General features: G+C 56.6%; 1 protein-coding gene across 3 annotated transcripts in view; it reads right to left on the bottom strand.

Moving 5' to 3' along the window:
* NOVA2 (NOVA alternative splicing regulator 2) overlaps positions 1–17,867 on the bottom strand; it is a 43,113-nt gene extending 25,246 nt beyond the window's left edge. For 2 of the 3 annotated variants that reach the window (XR_010593531.1, XM_005283741.4), the window contains exons 1-2: positions 16,947–17,867; positions 3,663–3,806 (exon numbers count right to left, since the gene is read on the bottom strand). Coding sequence is in view for 2 of the 3 variants with exons in the window: in XM_005283741.4 (XP_005283798.1) it covers positions 3,663–3,806; positions 16,947–17,118 (316 nt within the window). In the remaining variant the exon portion in view is untranslated. Of the gene's footprint in view, positions 1–3,662; positions 3,807–15,778; positions 15,875–16,946 lie in introns of those variants that run through there. The other variant, XM_008173992.4, reaches the window with a different exon arrangement.
* Between the last annotated feature and the right edge of the window lie 286 nt (positions 17,868–18,153).

Here is an 18,153-nt window from a genome sequence, read left to right as displayed (position 1 = left end):
CTACTCCCAGTCCCTGCTGCATTAACTGCTAGACCCCACTCCCCTCTCAGAGCTGGGGATAGAACCCAGGAGTCCTGGCTCCCGGCCCCCCGGTTCTAACCACTAGACCTTACTCCCCTCCCAGAGCCAGGGATAGAACCCAGGAGTCCTGGCTTCCAACCCCCCTGCTCTAACCACTAGACCACACTCCCCTCCCAGAGCTGGGGAGAGAACCCAGGAGTCCTGGCTCCCGGCCCCCCCGTTCTAACCACTAGACCCCACTCCCCTCACAAAGCCAGGGATAGAACCCAGGAGTCCTGACTCCCAGCCCCCCTGCTCTAACCACTAGGCTGCCTTCTCGCAGTCCCAGGAGCCCCAGCCTCCTATACGCAGTCCTGATCAAGCCCTTCATGCCCTCAGGGTTAGGAACCTCCCCAGGACCAGACCCCAGACTTCCCCTCCCTGTGCATCATGGTGGTGGGGGATGGTGCCTCCCCCTTTCCCGAGGGATTGGAACAACCCCTTTTCTCCTGGGGCAATTACCAAGCGAAAAGCTGCCCCCTCCCCTCTCCAGCCCCTTGGCAACATCTCCCCATCCCTGGAGATTTGCTGCCCAATAATCCCCCAATCGAGAGCAGGAGATGCAGAGAAAATCAGCTTAGCTGGGATGGCCCGGCTTTGTGTGCCCCGCAATCAGGGCACAGATTATGGCTGGGCCGGGGCTGCCGGCTTCCTCCCCACCACCCAGCACCACCTGCTAATCTTCCATGTTTGACCTGAAAATGAAACCTAGCGGGGCTGGCACAGTGCATTTCCCGGGGGCCGTGGCTAAGTGCTGCAGAACAGAACCCAGGAGTCCTGGCTCCTAGACCCCCCCACAGAAATCAGTACACTCCACCTGTCTCCCAGAGCCAGAAACAGAACCCAGGAGTCCTGACTTCCCACACCGCCGCTGAAACTACTACACCCCATAAGAACGGCCATACTGGGTCAGACCAAAGGTCCATCTAGCCCAGTGTCCTGTCTTACGACAGTGGCCAATGCCAGATGCCCCAGCGGGAATGAACAGAACAGGTGATCATCAACTGATCCATCCTCTGTCGCCCATTCCCAACTTCTGGCAAACAGAAGCTAGGGACACCATCCCTGCCCATTCTGGCTAATAGCTATTGATGGACCTATCCTTCATGAACGTATCTAGTTCTTTTTTGAACCTTGTTATAGTCTTGGCCTTCACAACATCCTCTGGCAATGAGTTCCACAGGTTGACTGTGCACTGTGTGAAGAAATACTTCCTTTTGTTTGTTTTAAACCTGTTTTTTTGTTTGTTTGGATTTTGTCATTTTTTAAAATCTCAGTCTGCTTTGGACTTAACTATCTTGAGTAGTTTTGTATCGTCTGCAAATTTTGCCACCTCACTGTTCATCCCTTTTTCCAGATCATTTATGAATATGTTGAATAGGACTGGTCCAAGTACAGACCCCTGGGGGACACCACTATTTACTTCTCTCCATTTTGAAAACTGACCATTTATTCCTACCCTTTGTTTTCTGTCTTTTAACCAGTTACTGATCTATGAGAGCACCTTCCCTCTTATCCCATGACAGCTTACTTTGCTTAAGAGCCTTTGGTGAGGGACCTTGTGTGTGGGTATATCTGTAAGTCCGTTACACCTTGTCAAAGGCTTTCTGAAAATCTAAGTACACTATATCCACTGGATCCCCCTTGTTGACCCCCTCAAAGAATTCTAATAGACTGGTGAGGCATGATTTCCCTTTACAAAAACCATGGTGACTCTTCCCCAACAAAGTGTGTTAATCTACCCGACTCCCAACCCAGAGCTGGGACCAGAACCCAGGAGTCTACCCACTCTAACCACTACACACCACTCCCCTCACAGATTCATAGATTCCAAGGCCAGAAGGAACCGCTGTGATCATCTAGTCTGACGTCTTGGATAACACAGGCCAGAACCCTGCCCAGAAACAACACCTGTTTGAACTAGAGCCGATCTTTACCGCAGATCCAATCCTGATTTAAACATTTCCAGGGATGGAGAAGCCACCAGGACCCTCGGTCAATTGTCCCAAGGGTTAATCGCACTCCCTACGCCTTATTTCCGGTCTAAATTTGTCCGGCTTCAACTCCCAGCCATTGGCTCGTGTTCAACCTTCGCGAGATTGAAGAGCCATTATTAGATCCTTGTTCCCCATGTCGGCACTGATAGACGGGGACCAATTCCCCCGTGACACTTCTCTGTCAAGCTAAAAACACTGAGTTCCTGGAATCTCTCACTCTAAGGCAGGTTTTCTAACCCTTCAGTTGTTCTCGGGGCTCTTCTCGGCAACTTATCAACATCCTTCTGGACCAGGATCCCAGCCACGGTCGCACCTGGGTCAAATCCAGAGGGAAAATCACCTCCCTGCTCCTCCCCAGATTCCCCTGTTCCTGCAGCCCAGGATGGTGTTAGCCCTTTTGCCCACAACTAGAGACCACTCCCCTCCCAAGCCTGGAGTCCTAGTTCTGGAGGAGTATGCCTGCCCCAGCTCAGTTATGGGGGATGTGGCCTAGTACCCCCAAGGGGGTTGACCCGAATATGGCCTGGCTGTGGGGCTGTGGTCCTGCGCTGGCCTGGGGGGATGGGAGGTCCAGTTCGCTCCCGTCCCCTTGTCCGACAGCCTCCGTGTACCTCACGGCGGGGGTGAGGCAGGGCTAACCTCCCCGCCCCCACCGGTGGGTCTCAGTCCTGCCATGGAGGAAAGAGGGGGTGGAGCCACTCCCCACAGTAACTATCCTGGGGGGTCGGAGACGGAGGAAGTTTTCACAGGGATCTGGGTTGAAGAGGCATCTCCCTTCAGCCTTGTGAGTGGGCGGGGCCTGGGTTCCCACCTGCTGCAGTACTCTCCACCCTCCACTTCTGAGGCCCCCTCCCCATAGTATGGGAGGGCCCTCCACACACACACACACACACACACACACAGAGGGATCCCACATGCACTGCAACACGCAAGCCAGGATCCCACTGCCCAGAGCATGAGGGAGCTCGGCTCATGGCAATGGGATGCACTGGGGAAGGCCAGGCGGGGGGGCCCTTTCCCCCGGGGCAGCGACGCCGGCCTGGCTGCCAGCCTGGTGCTGAATGGTCAGAGAGTCGGAGATAGTAAGGCCAGAAGGGACCAATCCTGCCATCTGCATCGCGCAGGCCAGAGAATCCCCCCGGTCGTTCCCACATCCAGCCCAGATCTGATGGTCGAGCTAGAGCGGAGCCGTCCAATCTCAGTGTAAAGACTTCAAGTGATGGAAAATCCACTCCCACCTCTGGATCAGTCATTCCAATGGCTACTTTCCCTTCCCCCCGCTCAGTAACCGGCCTCCGCAGGGCCAGCGCCCTGCTCCCCTTCGCCATCCCCTGCTCACATACCCAACGGCCACGCTGTCTGAGAGGGGGAAGCCGCCCCGGTGTAGTTGACATAAATCTACCCCAGCTAGCGCCCTTTGCCCACCTCCCCAGGACAGATCACAGGGGTCCGGAGCCCAGCCATCAAGGCAAACCTGGTCCTCTCCTGTCCAGCCGCCACAGCAGGAGAATATCACTGGGGGAGAAGGTCCCAGCCTCCCGCCCCCCGCCTCAGTTATCAAACCCGTGATCTGCAGGATTCACGGAAGCCCCTGGCCCTCCTCACCTGGGTAGAAGTCCTTCGACTTGGAGAGCTTGATGGTGGCGCCCGTCTCTTTCTGCAGCTGGACAATGGTCTGTCCTCCTTTCCCGATGATGGAGCCGGCCGCATAGCTGGGGATCAGGACCTTGAGGAAATATTCGCCCTCTTCTGGAGGAGAGAGAGGAGAGAAGAGACCCATTAGCAATGCCATGCTAGGATGGGGCGGCAGGGTGGGGGGGGAGATCAGCCCCCAACCAGAGCTCTGTGGGGCTAGACACCTCCTCTGGAGGCCCCCCACTTTTCCAAACCTGCCCACAGACTATTCCCTGGAAGGGTACTGCAGCATCTGACCTCACCCTGTAGCGTATCAGGCCATTACTGGGGAGTGCTGGAGTAATAACGCCAGCAGTGCTTAGCTCTTAACCAGGCTTTTCATCTGTCAGTTTCAAAATACTCTCCAGTTCCATTGCCCCCATTTCACAGCAGTGGAAACTGAGGCCCAGGAAGGGACTGGCCATAAGCTGTTGCAGTTGCGGTACCTGGCCACTAGTGGGAGACAAGCCCACCCATGCACTTAACCAGCATGTTGCATTTGGGCCCGGTGCTGTACAAACACATCACAAAGAGAGATGCTGCTGTCGACTCATTGGGAAGGTGAGGCGGGGGCATGCTCCCAGCTATAGACTAATGATAACTAGCTCTTTCTTCAGTAGAGCTCAAAACGCTTTACAAAGGAGGGCAGCATCATTGTCCCCATAGTACAGATGGGGAAACTGAGGCATGGGGGAGGGAAGTGACTTCCCTAAGGTCTCCCAGCAGGGAGGAGAAGCCAGGTTTCTTGCATACCAGTCCTGTGCTCTACCCACTAGCTCACACTGCCTCAATAAGCGCTATGCACCCATGCTGATATTGTCTTCTCTGGGATGGGGGAAAACAGCGAGATCCGCTGATGCCACACAGGATAGTTACTTTGGGGGCAGGGCATGAGCCGTGATGCCCCACTCAAGCCCGAGGTCAGGGTCTGTATTGCTACCCGCATCCCGGAAACCTTAGCGGCAACTCAGTTCCTTCCTTTATGCCCATCACCCCAGCCTCTGGGCACACGCCAGCCCAGTCTCCCCACCAGCAACACGGCTCATTAACGAAGGATGCAGAGTGAAGAATTCTCGCCTGATGTGGGGGGCTGGGCGTGGGGGAATCAAATAAAGTCAGCATCTAGTAAAAAGCTAAACTACCTCGGAACTTAGGACACAGGACTGGATGAGCCGCTCCCACTCCAATATGTTTCTAGAGCAGGGGTAGGCAACCTATGGCACGGGTGCCGAAGGCGGCACGCGAGCTGATTTTCAATGGCACTCACACTGCCCGGGTCCTGGCCACCGGTCCGGGGGGCTCTGCATTTTAATTTAATTTTAAATGAAGCTTCTTACACATTTTAAAAACCTTATTTACTTTACACACAACAATAGTTTAGTTCTATATTATAGACTTATAGAAAGAAACCTTCTAAAAACGTTCAAATGTATGACCGGCCCGTGAAACCTTAAATTAAAGTGAATAAATGAAGACTCGGCACACCACTTCTGAAAGGTTGCCGACCCCTGTTCTAGAGAGCAATCGGCTCCAGGGTTTTGGCTGCCCCAAGCAGCCAAACAAACAAAAAAGCCGCGATCGCGATCTGCGGTGGCAATTCGGCGGGAGGTCCTTCGCTCGGAGCAGGAGTGAGGGATCGACCACTGAATTGCCGCCGAACAGCTGGACGTGCCGCCCCTCTCCAAAGTGGCCACCCCAAGCACCTGCTTGGTACGCTGGTTCCCGGAGCCGGCCCTGGCAATCGGATCCCCTCTCGGCCTGCGTTGTAGGCTAAACAAGCCCAGCTCTTTCAGTCTTCTCTCGCGAGATCAGCTCGCCAGTCCCCCGATCGGCCTAGTAGCCCTGCTCTGCACCTGCTCCAGTGGGAACTCCTCTGTCTGGAACAGCGCTGGACACAGTCCCTGCCTCTCCATTGTGCTCGTGAACATTTCAGCTGGAGCGGCTCCATGGTGGCTTTTCTCCCCCACCCAGAATGTTGCTCTCTGAAATAGCTGCAGATCTGAGGCAGCTGGTGCTGGGGCGAACGATCGAGGGGCCACGTGCAAATGACTCTCTGCTTTGCACCACCCTCTGGTAGGTTGCGTGTGCAACGCACGTGCGCGTGACGAGATGTGTAATACTCGCGCAGATGTACTCTCACCACAGCAGCAAGTGGGTATAAATGACGCACATGGATATTGGGGGTGTCACTATAGGTTCGGAGGTCAGAAGGGACTATTCGATCAGTGGCTCTCAGCCTTTCCAGACTACTGTACCCCTCTCAGGAGTCGGATTTGTCCGGTGTACCCCCGAGTTACTTAAAAACGACTTGCTTACAAAATCAGAACATAAAAATCCCAAAGTGTCACAGCCACACTAGAACTGACCAATTGCTTCCTTTCTCATTTTCCCCATCTAATTATAAAATAAATGGATTGGAATAGAAATATTGTCCTTACATTTCAGTGTACAGTACATAGAGCGGTATAAACCAGCCATTGTCTGTCTGACATTTTAGTTGGTACTGACTTCGCTCGTGCTGTTTATGTAGCCTGTTGTAAAACGAGGCAAATATGAGTTGATGTACCCCCTGGAAGACCTCTGCGTACCCCCAGGGGGACGTGTACCCCTGGTTGAGAACCACTAATTTGGATAATCTCATCCGATCTCTTGTATTATGCAGGCCATAGAATCACCCAGTGATTCCTACACTGAGCCCAGATCTGGTGGTCGAGCTAGAGCAGAGATTTTAGAAAGAGACCCCCGGCCTCCAAGCGACAGAGAAATCCCCTTGTCCCTGGGTCTGCAGTTACACAAGTGAATTCCCCTGCCTGGGTAAAGTGTGCCCTGTATTTCTGGTGTGAACTTCCCTCACGTCTGCTACAGCCATTAGCGCCCGTTCTGCCTCTGTCACTGATAACACAGAGTGCAATCCATCCACCTGCAGGGGGCCACAGGCATCATGGCAGCCAGCGATCAAGGCCTGCAAAGCGGCTTAGGGATTTGAGTTTTCGATTCCTGCTCGCTGTCGTGAGGTTACCCTCCTCGCTCAAGGTTAACGGTGCCAAGAACTGGCCACTGAAATCCCATAGGGAAATTACAGCCCGTGTGGATACTGTATGTGTGTCTTCAGTGCATGGGTGCGCATATGTATTGAGTGTGTGTGTGTGTATTGAGTGTGTTTGTATGTACTGCATGTGATCGTATATGTGTGTATTGAGTGTGTGCGTATTGTGTGTGTATTGCGAGTATATTGCATGTGATTGTATTGTGTATTGAGTGTATATTGCATGCAATTATACTTGTGTAGTGAATGTATATTGCATGTGGTTGTATACGTGTGTATTGCATGTGTGTATGTGTATTGAGTATACATTGCGTGAGAGTATTGTGTGTATTGAGTGTATATTGCATGGGAGTGGATATGTGTGTATTGTGCATATTGTGTGTATGTGTATTGAGTGTGTGCGTGTATTGAGTGTGCATTGCATGTGAGTGTATTGTGTGTATTGAGTGTCTATTGCATGGGGGTGGATATGTGTGTATTGCACGTGTGTGTGTGTATTGAGTGTATATTGCATGTGACAGCATACATGTGTATTGAGTGCATGTGTGTTGAGTGTGATATATTGTGCATACATTGTATGTGTGTATTTTTATAGGAGACATCTGATGAGCCAATCAGGATGCAGAGATCTGTATATTTGGCTACTCGACTTCACATAACTCTAGTATTGGCTGCTGGGGACCCAATCAGGACGCAGCCTCTGGCCGCGCAAGCCAATTGGCTAGCACTGTCCCAGGGCTTGGCCCTGCTGAGCTTTGAGGCCTAGGACAAGAGGAAGTCCCAGAGTGGCTGGCCTGGTGCTCTCCTCGTTAACAAGGCCCATCAGTCCCACAGCACAGCTAAAGCCATTGTCCCCCAATCTGCCTGGGGCCTCCTCCCCTCTAGCCTGGACCAGCAGCTCCCAGATCTGATGGTCCATGCAGAATGGGCTGCTCCCATGGTGCCAACTAATCACCCATCATCCCAGCTACTCATTAAACAATTTCCTCATTACTATTCCAGGTTAGCATAATGACCCCCTCTCCCCCTCCGAGTCATCAGCAGGCTTCGGATTCGGGGACCACAACACGGCCCTCTGCCACTTCAGCTAAGGAAGTCGCTCCACAACTGGCAGCAGAAGCAGGTTGTTATATAGATCGTCCAGTAGAAGAGGGGGGCGTGGCACATGCCTGGTCGCTGGGTTACAACTCTGGGGTGTGAAGCGGATTATCAATCGGAGGGAAGGCGTGCCATGAGGCCACCAATGGGAGGGGAGGCGTGACCATGAGGCCACCAATGGGAAGGGAGGAGCGGCACAGCCCACCAAGACATCTCTTTGGAGCTGAGGTCCACACTGGGGATCGGCCATGCCAGTGCAGCCACTGAAACCTGCAATGGACTGGCCGGGAGCACAGGAATTAATGTCCCACCACAAGCCCATCTAGCTTGGCGTCCCATCTCCCACAGTGGCCACCACCTGCAGCTGAGGGAGAAACCCCCTGGCAGGCAATTGTGAGATAACCTGAACCCAGGGCTCATGGCCCGGGAAGAGGGAGGGGTTGCTCCCATTATCCAGGCCAGTGTCTGGAATCCTGCTGCACTCCTGGCCCCAACTGCATCCAGAGGCAGGGAGTTCCACAGACAGAGGGAGGGAAGGACTGATGGACACAGAGATGGACAGAAACACGTGCTACAAGCCGGCAGGTCAAAGCTCCGTTGTTCTGTTACCTCCCTGAGCCTCCAGTTAGAACATAAGAACAGCCATACAGGGCCAGACCAATGGGCCATCTGTCTCTGACAGTGACCAGTGCCAGGTGCTGCAGAGGGAATGAACAGAACATGGCAATTAATGAGTGATCCATCCCCTGATGCCCATTCCCAGCTTCTGGAAGTCAGAGGCTTAGGGACACCCAGAGCATGGGGTTGCATCCTGTGACCATCTTGGCTAATAGCCATTGATGGACCCATCCTCCATGAACTTATCTCATTCCTTTCTGAACCCTGTTATAGTTTTGCCTGTCACAACATCCCCTGGCAAGGAGTTCCACAGGTTGACTCTGCGTTGTGTGAAGAAATACTTCCTTTTGTTTGTTTTAAACCTGCTGCCTATTAATATCATTGGGTGACCCCTGGTTCTTGTGTTATGAGAAGGAGTAAATAACCCTTCCCTAGTCACTTTCTCCACACCAGTCATGATTTCATAGACTTCCTTAGTCGTTTCTCTTCCGAGCTGAACAGTCCCCGTCTTTCTAATCTCTCCTCATATGGAATTGGTTCCATCCCCTAATCACTTCTGTTGCCCTTCTCTGAACCTTTCCAATTCGAATATATCCTTTTTGAGATGGGGCGACCAGAAGTGCCCGCAGGATTCAAGATGTGGGCGTACCATGGATTTACATAGTGGCGTTACGATACTTTCTCTCTTGTTATCTACCCCTTTCCAAATGGTTCCCAATATTCTGTTCACTTTTTTGACTGCCCCTGCACACTGAGTGGATGTTTTCGGAGAACTACCCACGATGACGCCAAGATCTCTTTCTCGAGTGGTAACAGCTAATTTAGACCCCAACATTTTGTATGCATAGTTGGGATTAAGTTTTCCCATGTGCATCACTTTGCATTTATCGACACTGAATTTCATCTGCCATTGAGTTGCCCGCTCGCCCAGAGAGTTCTCCTGGCCCTGCCTCTCCTCTGGACTCTCCCCAGTTTATCCACATTTTCCCTAAAGTGCGGCATCCAGAATTGGACACGGGACTCCAGCGCAGGCCTCCCCAGTGCCGAGCAGAGCGGGACACTCCTGTTAATGCCCCCAGAATGATATTAGCCCTTTCCGCAGCTGTGTCACTTCATTGGCTCAGATTCAATTCGTGATCCGCCATCACCCCAGCTCCTTTCCAGTAGCGCTTTCGCCTAGCCAGTTAGTCCCCCTTTGTATCTGGGCATTTGATTTTTCCTTCCCCACTGCAGTACTTTGCACTTGTCTGGATTGAATTTCATCTTGTTCATTTCAGACCAATTCTCCTATTTGTCAAGGTCGTTTTGAATTCTAATCCTGTCCCCCCCCCCCCCCGAAGTGCTTGCAAACCCCCTCCCCCACAGCTTGGTGTCATAGGCAAACTTTATAAGCATCCACTCCACTTCATTATCCAAGTCAGTCATGAAAATATTGACTCGTACCACACTGGACCGAGGACCGACCCCCCCTAGATGCCTTCCCAGTTTGACAGCGAATCACTGATAGCTGCTTTTTGAGTACGATCCTTCAACCCGCTGTGCACCCACCTCACAATCATTTCATCTAGAGCCACCTTTCCCTACTTTGCTAAAGAGAATGCCGTGAAGGGAGTGCGTCAAAACCCATCCTAAAACCAAGATATATCCAGTGGTGGATTAGCCACTGGGCTGACAGGGCCCGTGCCCAGGGGCCCTGGCCAATTCGGGAGCCCTGGAAAAAAATCCACTGCTGGCCGGTGGAAGCCCGGAGACCCAGAAGAAGCAACAGGCAGATGGGGGAAGCCCCTTGCCCTGACCCCTCTCCTACTGGCAGAAGCGCTGGGTGGACAAGCCGGGGCAGGGGAAGCCACAACCCTGGTAGCAGTGCCAGGCGGGCAGGGAGGGGCAGGGGAAGTCCCTGCACCCTGCCCCCACTCCTCAGCAAAAGGGCAGGGTGGGGGAAGCCCCCACACCTCGACCCTGCTCCCCAGTAGAAGTGCCGGGCGGTTGGGGCAGGGGAAGCCCCAGCGCCCTGACCCCCCTCCCTGGCAGAAGCACCGGGCAAAGCCCCAGCGGTCGGATCCAGCGGCACCCCCGGGACTGGAGGAGCTCTCGCTCCCTGCTGCGGCCAGGGGCCATGGTGGCGGGGACAGAGCTTCTCCGGTCTTGGGGGGGCAAAAAGGAGCAAACGGGTGTGTGGTGGGGGGGCGGAATGGGGCAGGATCATGCGTGGAACAGGGGTGGGACCGTGGGGGGAAGGGGCAGAATGGGGTGGGGCCATGGGCGGGGCTGCAGGCAGAAGGGGCGGGATCATAGGCAGAAGGAGAGAGGAGGGCCTCCCACACTTGCTCTGACCCAGGGTCCCGCTGCGTCCCCCATCCACTAGGCCCGTAACCCCGTCAAAGAAGGGAATTATGTTTGTTTGGCATGATTAGTTCATAGTGGCTATTCCTTCTAACCCTATTGTCCTCCAGGTGTGAACAAATGGATTGTTCAATCCTTGGTTCCAGTAACTTTCCCAGTTTCAAAGCTAGTCTGGTCTATAATTCCCCGGGCCCCCTTTGTTCCCCCTTTTAAAGCTAGGTTCTATGTTCGCTATTCTCCAGCCCTTTGGGACTTCACCCGCGCTCCGTGAGTTCTCCAAGATAATTGCTAACGGTTCTGAGATTCAGCTTCAGCTTTGACGTGCCCTCGGGTGAATGTCATCAGACCCTGCCAGCTTGAATTCATCTACCTTATTTCAATATTCGTAACCTGTTCTTTCCCTGTTGTGGCTGGAATTCCTTCCCCCTGCTTGTGACTATGAATTGTGCTGAGTATCGGGTGGTCGCCGTTAACCTTTTTAGTGAAGATGGAAGCAAAATAGGCATTAAACACCTCTCCCTTCTTGATGTCATCCATTATTAGCTCTCCTTCCTCTCTAAGCAGAGGATTTGCACTTTCCTACGGCTCTCTCTTGCCCCTAATGCATTTAAAGAACCTCTTCTTATTGCCTCTGATGTCCCTTGCTAGGAGATACCCATTTTGTCCCTTAGCCTTCCTGATTTTGTCCCTGCGTGATTGTGCTTTCTTTTGTACTCCTCCTTAGCAATCTGTCCATGTTTCCACTTCTTGGCAGATTCCTTTTTGATTTCCAGGGCATTAAAGTGCTCCTGATGGAGCCCTACTGGCCTTCCTCGCTTTCCTTTGCAGTGGCACAGTTGGCAGTTGTGCGTTTAATATTGTCTCATTGAGCAGGCACCAGCTCTCTTGACCTCTTTTACCCCTTAGTTTTCCTTCCCAAGAGACCTCACCGACCAGCTCTCTGAGGTTGTTAAGAAATGTTTTTTGGAAGTCTACCATCCTTATTCTCACTCACTCCTTGCCTTCTTTGGAATCATTCAATCTATCATTTCACGGACACTTTCACCCAAGTTGTCTTCCACCTTCAGATTTGCTACCAGTTCCTCCAAGAGCTGCCCTCCAGTTACGTCCTCCACTCTCTGAAACAAGTCGCTGTCCCCGGTGCAGTCCGAGAACTTATTGGAGAGTTTGCCGTGTGACTTTCCCAGTAGAGGTCTGGGTAGTTAAAGTCCCCCGTTACTACCAGGTCTTGTGTTTTGGATACTCCACCATCCACCTCTATAGTAGACCTCGACCGTGACGTCACCCCAATTTTTTCCCCGTATAAGCTAGAAGCCTCCTAGTTCTGCTACTTGGAAGTAGCTGGAGAATGCCCTGGTCCTTCCACCCAGCCCCAGATACCTGCAGGGCTGTGATCACCTGTCTCCCAGCCACCAGCAGGGCCCATGCCAGCCCCTGTCCAGAACACCACTCAGAGCTGGGACTCTGGGGCTCATACGGGGGGTGCAGATGCAAGACCCCATGTCGCCCATCCCCCAGCAGGTGTCTGCCCCGCTCTGAGATGCTGGCACATCTCCAGCTCAAGCCTCCCTGAGCTGCCACAGAGCCGGCTTGACGGGGCGGCTTCTCAGCCCAAATCCACTTAAAGAGGCACCTCTGGGGTAGATTAAGCCAGTTAAGTCGTTACAGGAGGCAATGGATTCCAAGCCGATCCTCACAGAGCATCTGCCTCCACCAGAGCCCTGGCCACGGACCGGGACCCCCCGCTCTGCGTCAAGGGGAACCCTGATCCTTGGGAGATTTGAACCTGAATCCGCCCCTCCCCCAGGATTTAGGGGCCTCCTGATTGGGGTTCTGCCATGTCAGGTCAAGGATCCTAGGTCAATATCGTTGGGCGCCAGCCCTGGCCTGTGGAGAGCACTGACACCAGCCCCAGTTGGAGGGAGCGGGCCTCAGAACCACCACTCAGCACAGAAGCTTTAAGAAACCCAACGCTTAGCCCCAGAGGCAGGATGGAGGCAGGGGAGACAGATGAGGGCCACTGTCCCTTTAAGGCCTGGGCCCGCACCCCTCTGGGTGTGCAAGGTACATCCCAAGAAGGAACTTTCAGGTCAGGATTCCTGGGCCCTACTCCCAGCTCTGAGAGGGGAGTCGGGGCCAGTGGTTAGAGCCAGGGGGCCTGGGAGTGAGGACTCCTGGGTCCTAGTCCCTGCCACTGTGCAGGTGGTCAGGCACCCCTGATATTTTTCAGCCCCCCTCAATTTGGTTTAAGCAAAGGCACCATATTCCGATTACACGGGGGGAAGTGCAGGCGTGTCTGGGGAGGCGGGTTGGGGTTTCTGCTCATTATTAATAGGGCTATTACGGGAGCTCCTAGAGTTCAAGGCCCCCTAGTGTCAGGCACTGCCCAGACACACAGTAACCCACAGGAGCTGGAACTGGGGTGCTGGGGGTGCCGAGGCTTGAAGTGCTTTCCATTATATACAGGGTTTACAGTTTGGTTCAATGGCTCTCAGCATCCCTACTATACAAATTGTTCCAGCGTCCCTGCAGGAACCGAGATCAGGGCCCCGTTGGGCCAGGTGCTGCCCAGACACACAGCAACCGAGATCGGGATCCCGTTGCGCCAGGCGCTGCCCAGACACACAGCGACCGAGATCGGGGTCTCGTCGCGCCAGGCGCTGCCCAGACACACAGCGACCGAGATCGGGGTCTCGTCGCGCCAGGCGCTGCCCAGACACACAGCGACCGAGATCGGGGTCTCGTCGCGCCAGGCGCTGCCCAGACACACAGCGACCGAGATCGGGGTCTCGTCACGCCAGGCGCTGCCCAGACACACAGCAACCAAGATCGGGGTCCCGTCGCGCCAGGCGCTGCCCAGACACACAGTGACCGAGATTGGAGTCCCGTCGCGCCAGGCGCTGCCCAGACACACAGTGACCGAGATCAGGGCCCCATTGTGCCAGGTGCTGCCCAGACACACAGCGACCGAGATCAGGGACCTGTCGCACCAGGCGCTGTCCAGACACACAGTGACCGAGATCAGGGCCCCGTCAGGCCGGGCGCTGCCCAGACACACAGTGACCGAGATCAGGGCCCCATCGCGCCAGGCGCTGCCCAGACACACAGCAACCAAGATCAGGGCCCCATCGCGCCGGGCGCTGCCCAGACACACAATGACTGAGATCGGGGCCCCGTCGCACCGGGCGCTGCCCAGACACACAGTGACTGAGATCAGAGCCCCACAAATCCCGACCAGAGGGTCCCCCTGACTCACTGCTACCTGCTGGGACAGACAGGCAGACCCAGACCTGGGCTCTGTCCATGCTACACGTCAACCCCCTTCTGAAGGGCCTGTGCCACCACGGCTGAGCCAGTGCGCACCGGGAATCCTGCCACCCCTCCAGTGCCCAGCACCACTGCCCGCACTGCATGGGATGAGGGAAATGGCCCAGCCCATCCTGGGGGGAGTAGTCGGACCAGCCCCGCTACTGGGCAGGGCCCCGGAGCAAAGACTTTTGGGAAATTCCCCCAGTGCATCGTTGGCGAGGATGGCCCAGCTGGGCCCCATGGACCCCCCAGCCAGTCTGGATGGACCCAGGCTCAAGGCTGCCCTTGATGATAGTTCTGTGGGCCGAGCTGGTCTCAGCCCCGGGGGATGGGAACCGGGAGCTCTGGCTGATCCCAGCTGGGCTGGGGGATCCTTGCTCCAGTGCCCCGTGCCCGCCTCGCTCACCTTCCAGCCCTTGGCTTTGATCCTCCTTGCCCAGGGTCACCAGCCGACCCCACCACCTCACTGCAAACCAGGCCAAGATCCCTTCCCCAGCATGCAACGGGGCTGCCAGCGAGAGACAGCCACACTGGCCCTCCCTGCAGAGGGGAAGAACCCTCGGGCCAGAGGGCATCCTGCTGCCCCATACCTTGGCAACTGCTTGGACCGGGGCCAAGGGCCACCCAGGACCTTTGAGGGGTTCAGCTAAGATGGAGCTTGGGTTTGCAGGGGACCCCTCTCCTCAAACAGACCGGGGCTCTACAACACCAAACCCCACCCCATTTCCACTCTCCCCTCCCCCCGATCTTTTCCCACTCAGACCTAGGACTCCCCAGCGCCCCTTGCATCCCCCACCCCAGCTGGCTTGGAGCTTTGACCGGGATCCCTCCCCCTGCTCTGCTCTTGTGCATTGCCCTGGCAACCGGCCTCCTTTCGCCAACGCAGGCCGGATTCCAACAACGCGACCCGTCTCTCCATCACGGCCCCCCATCAGAGACACCCCCCCCGCACACCTCAGCACCGTCGTGATCAATCCGACCGCCCCACGTCCATCCTCGGTGAAAGAACAGAGACGCCACAAAATGCAACCGGGACCGAAAAACCAACGACCAAATATCCGGGTAACAGCCCAGATCCTTGCCTCAGTGTCATTTCCCTCAGCCCCACGGCCAGTCATTCCAGCCCTTCCCACGGAGCTAAGATGCCCCAGTTCTTTTATCCCAGTGTCTGGTCTTTTATCGCTCTAATTTATGCCTCGCTTTTGGAAATCTCCTCCCTGCCGGTACATTAGCCCCATCAGTACAGCGATGATAATCCGCCAGGCCGATTCCCCGGAGGAATCTGCGTTCAGCGGCACTATTTATCGCTCCTCGCCAAAAGGCCAAATGCAAACAGCTCTAAATGTTAATTACATCATGAGGGTGATGGTGGGCGAGCGTGGCGGGCCAGTTCACACACGCACACCTGCACCATCCCGGGCAACAAAGACACGCCAAGGCCGGGACCCGGCGCGGTGGCCCTCGGCTCCGACCCAGTGCCTGAAATTTCAGCGCCGTCCTCCACCTGGTGCGGAGGATGTCAACCCCCGCCAGTTTCCTCCTTCGCTTCGGAAAACATGGATCCGGGCGGCTTTGGAGAAAGGGCCCGGTCGCACGGGGCTAGTGGCACGCCGAAAGCGGCCAGGCCGCTTACTGTTTGCGTTCTGGCCCCGGTGGGGGAAGACAGACAGCTCCGGCATCTTGGCCCTTGGCAAGGTTCTCGATGTAGACGTATTGTTTGCCGAGCCTTCTCCCCCCCCCCCCCCCCCCCCGCCCCACGCACGCAGTGTCTTTCAAATACCCCAGCTGCCACCCTCCCTCGCCCTCTGCCGGCATCCACGCCGCTTCCTTCCTGCCCTCTGCCCCCTTCACATCCTCCAGCAAAGGCTGGGAAGAGCTGACAGCTTTGCCATCCTGTGTGTGTGTTTGTGTGTGTGTTTGTGTGTGCGTGTGTCACCCCCCTCCCGTCCTCCCCCACCAAGCCGCTATCAAATGGACAGTTATTCTCGCCTCCATTTTGACACTGCAGCTGGCTATAGAGATGTCTGTTGCGATTATTTTTGGCGTGGGGGGGGGGCACACAGGGAAAAGGGAGGAGAGGGCTGGAATTTTACATCTCCCCCGCCCCCCGCTCGAAGGCTGCAGATGCTTGCCGATGTCCAGCGTTTCACGGCAATCGGATTATTATTTTTTAACGCTAGGATTGCGGGGCGGGGGGGAGAGGGGGGGTTCAGTCCCAGGTGGGGAATCTGAGCAATAGGGTTTACATGCTAGATGGGGGGGGGGTGTTTGGGTGGGAGGGGCAGGATGGAGGGGAAATTTCCATCCATGGGGGGGGGGCAGGATGGAGAGGTGGGTTCCCCTTCTGCAGGGTGGGGGGCAGGATGGGGGGAATTGCCTATCCTTGTGGGGGGGATGGGCAAGATGGAGAGGAAATCTCCCTCTGTGGGGTGGGGGGCAGGATCAGGGGGTGAGATCCCCATCTGTGTGGAGCAGGATGGGGCACATCCCCATCTGTGGGGGGCAGGATGAGGGGATCACCATCCTTGGAGGGGGCGGGATGGGGGTGGGGATCCCCTCTCCAGGTGGGTGGGTTGGAAGCAGGGAAGGGGATAGTCGGGGGGGTAGATCGGGTTGGCGTGGGGAACGGGGGGTGGAGCAGGAGACCCCTGTCCTTGGCCCGGGGGGTGGAGCAGGAGACCCCTGTCCTTGGCCCGGGGGGTGGGAGTGGAGCGGGGGGGGGATGGAGACTCTGCCTTGGCTGCACAGGTCCCCGCAGTGGGAAGTGGGGTGCTGCAGCCTTCCCCCCCCCCCCCGCTCACCTCCTGTGTTGCTGCGCTTGGTGCTGATGGCCTCGGTGGGGGTCTCCAGGGGCCTCTTCCTGGAGTCGGGGGGGTCCGATTCCATGTGGGGGGGCGGCGGCTGCTGGGGCTGCTGGTGGGAGGCCGAGAAGATGCCGTTCTGGTGCACCGAGCCGCCTGCCATCATCTTCATCCTCAGGGCGAATCTCCCAGCCCCCGCTCGGGATCCGGCCGCCTCGCCAGGAGGAGGAGGAGGAAGGAGGAGGATGCACAGGCGCGGGGGGGGGGGGAGTAGAGATGGGAGGGGGAGGAGGGCTGCACGGGATGGGGGGCAAGGGGGTGCACTGAGGTAGGGTCAGAGGGGTGCACGGGGTGGGGGTAAAGGGGGGTGCACGGAGAGGAGGACAGAGGGGTGCACGGGCGTGGGGCAGAGCCTAGGGGTGCACGGAGTGGGGGGCAGAGGGGGGAAGAGGGGGGCACGGGTGGGGGGGCTGAGAGGGTGCACGGGGGGAGGGGAGCCTCCAGATGCAATTGACAAAGGAGGGCAGCTCGAGCAGCCGGGCTCAGGGGGGGTGATATCAGCCCCCCCCCCGCTTCCCTCTCGCCCCCTCCCCCCACGGGAAGGAAGGGGGGTGCAAGGCGGGCGGCGGGGGCTTGGGGAGGGACAAGCACAAAGGAGGCAGGAAGAGAGGGATGGAGGCGCAAAGGACCCTCCGCTCCCCCCCGGCAGAAGGGCTCCGCGGGCTGCCCCCCGGGGGGAGGTGGGGGGAAAGGCGGCGGAAGGGTTGAGCGGCTCTGGGGGGAGCTGGGGCGGAGGGGCCGGCCGCGGGCACAGGCGAAGGGCTAAAACCTCCCGCGATCGCTGCAGCCCGAGGCGGAGAGCGCGGCCGCCGGTCCCCAGTGCAGCATCCTCGCCCCAGCTGCCCGGCTCGGCCGAGCCCAGCCCTGACGTCGGAGCGACGCCCCCGCCCCTCCCCCCGCCCCCAGCACATTGGCTGCCAGCCCGGCCTAGCTGCCTCGGGCTGCGCGGAGCTGGGGGGCAAGTGGGTGGGGGCGGGGCTGGCAGAGGAGGGCAAGAAAGGGGGGGATTTGGGCGTGGGCTACTGTCATCTGGCTATCCCGCTACACCCCCTCCCCAATTGACCTGGCTGTCCCTCCCCACACACCTGTCTGCCCCCACTCACCCCGATCCATCCCCATATACCCCCATCTATCCATCCATCCGCCC

The sequence above is a fragment of the Chrysemys picta genome, chromosome 17 (genome assembly GCF_011386835.1).
Source record: "Chrysemys picta bellii isolate R12L10 chromosome 17, ASM1138683v2, whole genome shotgun sequence".
NCBI classification, from domain to species: domain Eukaryota; kingdom Metazoa; phylum Chordata; order Testudines; family Emydidae; genus Chrysemys; species Chrysemys picta.
Note: the sequence above shows the minus strand (reverse complement) of the source record. Positions and strands in the feature narration are given on the sequence as shown.